The 1,831-nt window shown below is 63.8% G+C and overlaps 1 protein-coding gene across 1 annotated transcript; it reads left to right on the top strand.

Moving 5' to 3' along the window:
- Positions 1–147: 147 nt before the first annotated feature.
- VDAG_03853 (uncharacterized protein) lies at positions 148–990 on the top strand (the record flags this gene model as incomplete). Its single annotated transcript, XM_009653937.1, has 1 exon — positions 148–990. The coding sequence occupies one exon, from the start codon at positions 148–150 to the stop codon at positions 988–990; it is 843 nt and encodes a 280-aa protein (XP_009652232.1).
- Positions 991–1,831: the final 841 nt, after the last annotated feature.

Raw genomic sequence — 1,831 nt, 5'->3', positions numbered from 1 at the left:
GGCTCGACGAACGAGAAGGCGGCGGCGGCCACGACGACGGACCTGCAGGTAAAAGGCGATCAGCGCTACCTCGTGCAGCGTCTCGACCGCGGCACCATCTGCGACCTGACGGGCCGCGAGCGCACAATCGAGATTCAATACCACTGCATGCCGGGCCTCAAGAGCGACCGCATCGGCTGGATCAAGGAGGTGACGACGTGCGCGTACCTCATGGTCGTCAACACGCCCCGGCTCTGCAACGACGTGGCGTTTCTGCCGCCCAAGCAGACGAGCGCCAACCCCATCAGCTGCCGCCTCATCCTCGACACGAGCGACCCCGAGGCCAGCGCCGCGTGGCACCGGCGCAAGACGCTCGAGGCCGAGGCGGCCATGGTGCGCGGCGAGCGCGGCGGCAGCGGCGGCGGCGACGCGCGCTTTGCGGAGAACGCGCGGCCGGACCTCGACGCGGCGTCGTTCCGTCAGCAGGAGGAGCCCGTCACGGTTGGCGGGGTCCTCGTCGGCGGGCGCAAGGTGCTCAGCGAGGCGGACGAGGAGGGCAAGCCGCCGGCCGTGCTGAAGCCGCCGCATAACTTTCTGCCCAACAAGGCGCAGGCGGGCAAGCCAAAGGCTCCAGCGGCGGCGGTGGCGCCAGCGGCGGCCGACGAGGCCGAAGCGTACGAGACGGAGACGATCGCATCACGAAAGCACAAGGCCGAGGGCGGCGAGCTGTGGATCCTCTCGGACGAGGAGCTGGAGGAGCTGGAACTCAACCCCGAGACGGTGGAGGACATGCGGCAGGAGATTGAGAAGCTCGCGGGCGACAAGGGCTGGAAGCTCGAGGTGGTGGAGGCGCCGGGCGAGGCCCGGGAGCTGCGCGGCTACGTTGACGATGACGAGGATGATGCCAAGGCCAAGGCGCAGGCGAAAGCCAAGGCGGCGGGCCAGAAGGGGCCCGACGCAGATGAAGAGGACGGTGTGGGCAGCGAAGAGCAGTTTTACGGAGACTGGTGATTGTGCATTGTTGTTGCTGTTGCTGTACGAGGTACGAGACAGACAGTACCAAGTACCAAGCTTGCAGGGGGGCTTCTGGCTAGCATCGGCGTTACGGTTCGGGTTCGAAATGGCAGGTGTCACGATGGCTGTTGACGTGCATTACGTGACGCAGGTTTGGCATATGCTCGCGAAGCAATTGATGTTTGGAACCCGCAGCCACATCCAGCGCCCAGAGGACGTCACGACGAATTCTGCCTGCGTCTCCTGAGCCGATCTCGCAACAGTGTCTTGCAAGCGAAGCCAGCAACAGCATGAGCCCTGAATTAGTACACCCAAACGCGGCAAGGTGGCACTGGAGCCGAGTTGAGCCTCTGGCCCACATGCTGCATTGGCTTGCGGATACGGCCCCAAGTCCCAGCCCCAAGTCCCAGCCTCAAGTCCCAGCCCCAAGTCAGCAGACCACAATCTCCCAGCAAGCCAGCAAACCACAGTCTCCCAGCAAGCATCCAACACAGCCAGAGAGACAAGTACCGTGATCGGCGGGTACGAGCCAAGACGTCGTGAGGCAGCGCTGATTGGCCTCCCCCGCATTCAACGGCATGTGTTTTGCGAATCACATCTCGGACTCTTCCCCGCACTTTTGTCGTTTGAGCCGATGAAGAGGCGACGAGACGAACGGCGTTTGAATCAGGTTGCCCCGACAGCGCAGTTTGCCGTTGGCCGTCCTCGTGGCGACTGCCGTGGATGACTGGCCATTCTCTGACGACCCAGCCCAAGCACATGTACAGCAGTTGAGCAGTTGAGCAGCTCCAGCAGCTACAGGCAAGGAAAGAGGGGCCAACTCCACCATCGACCTCCC

The sequence above is a fragment of the Verticillium dahliae genome, genomic scaffold (genome assembly GCF_000150675.1).
Source record: "Verticillium dahliae VdLs.17 supercont1.6 genomic scaffold, whole genome shotgun sequence".
Classification (NCBI taxonomy): domain Eukaryota; kingdom Fungi; phylum Ascomycota; class Sordariomycetes; order Glomerellales; family Plectosphaerellaceae; genus Verticillium; species Verticillium dahliae.
This window is presented reverse-complemented; position numbering and strand designations above follow the sequence as displayed.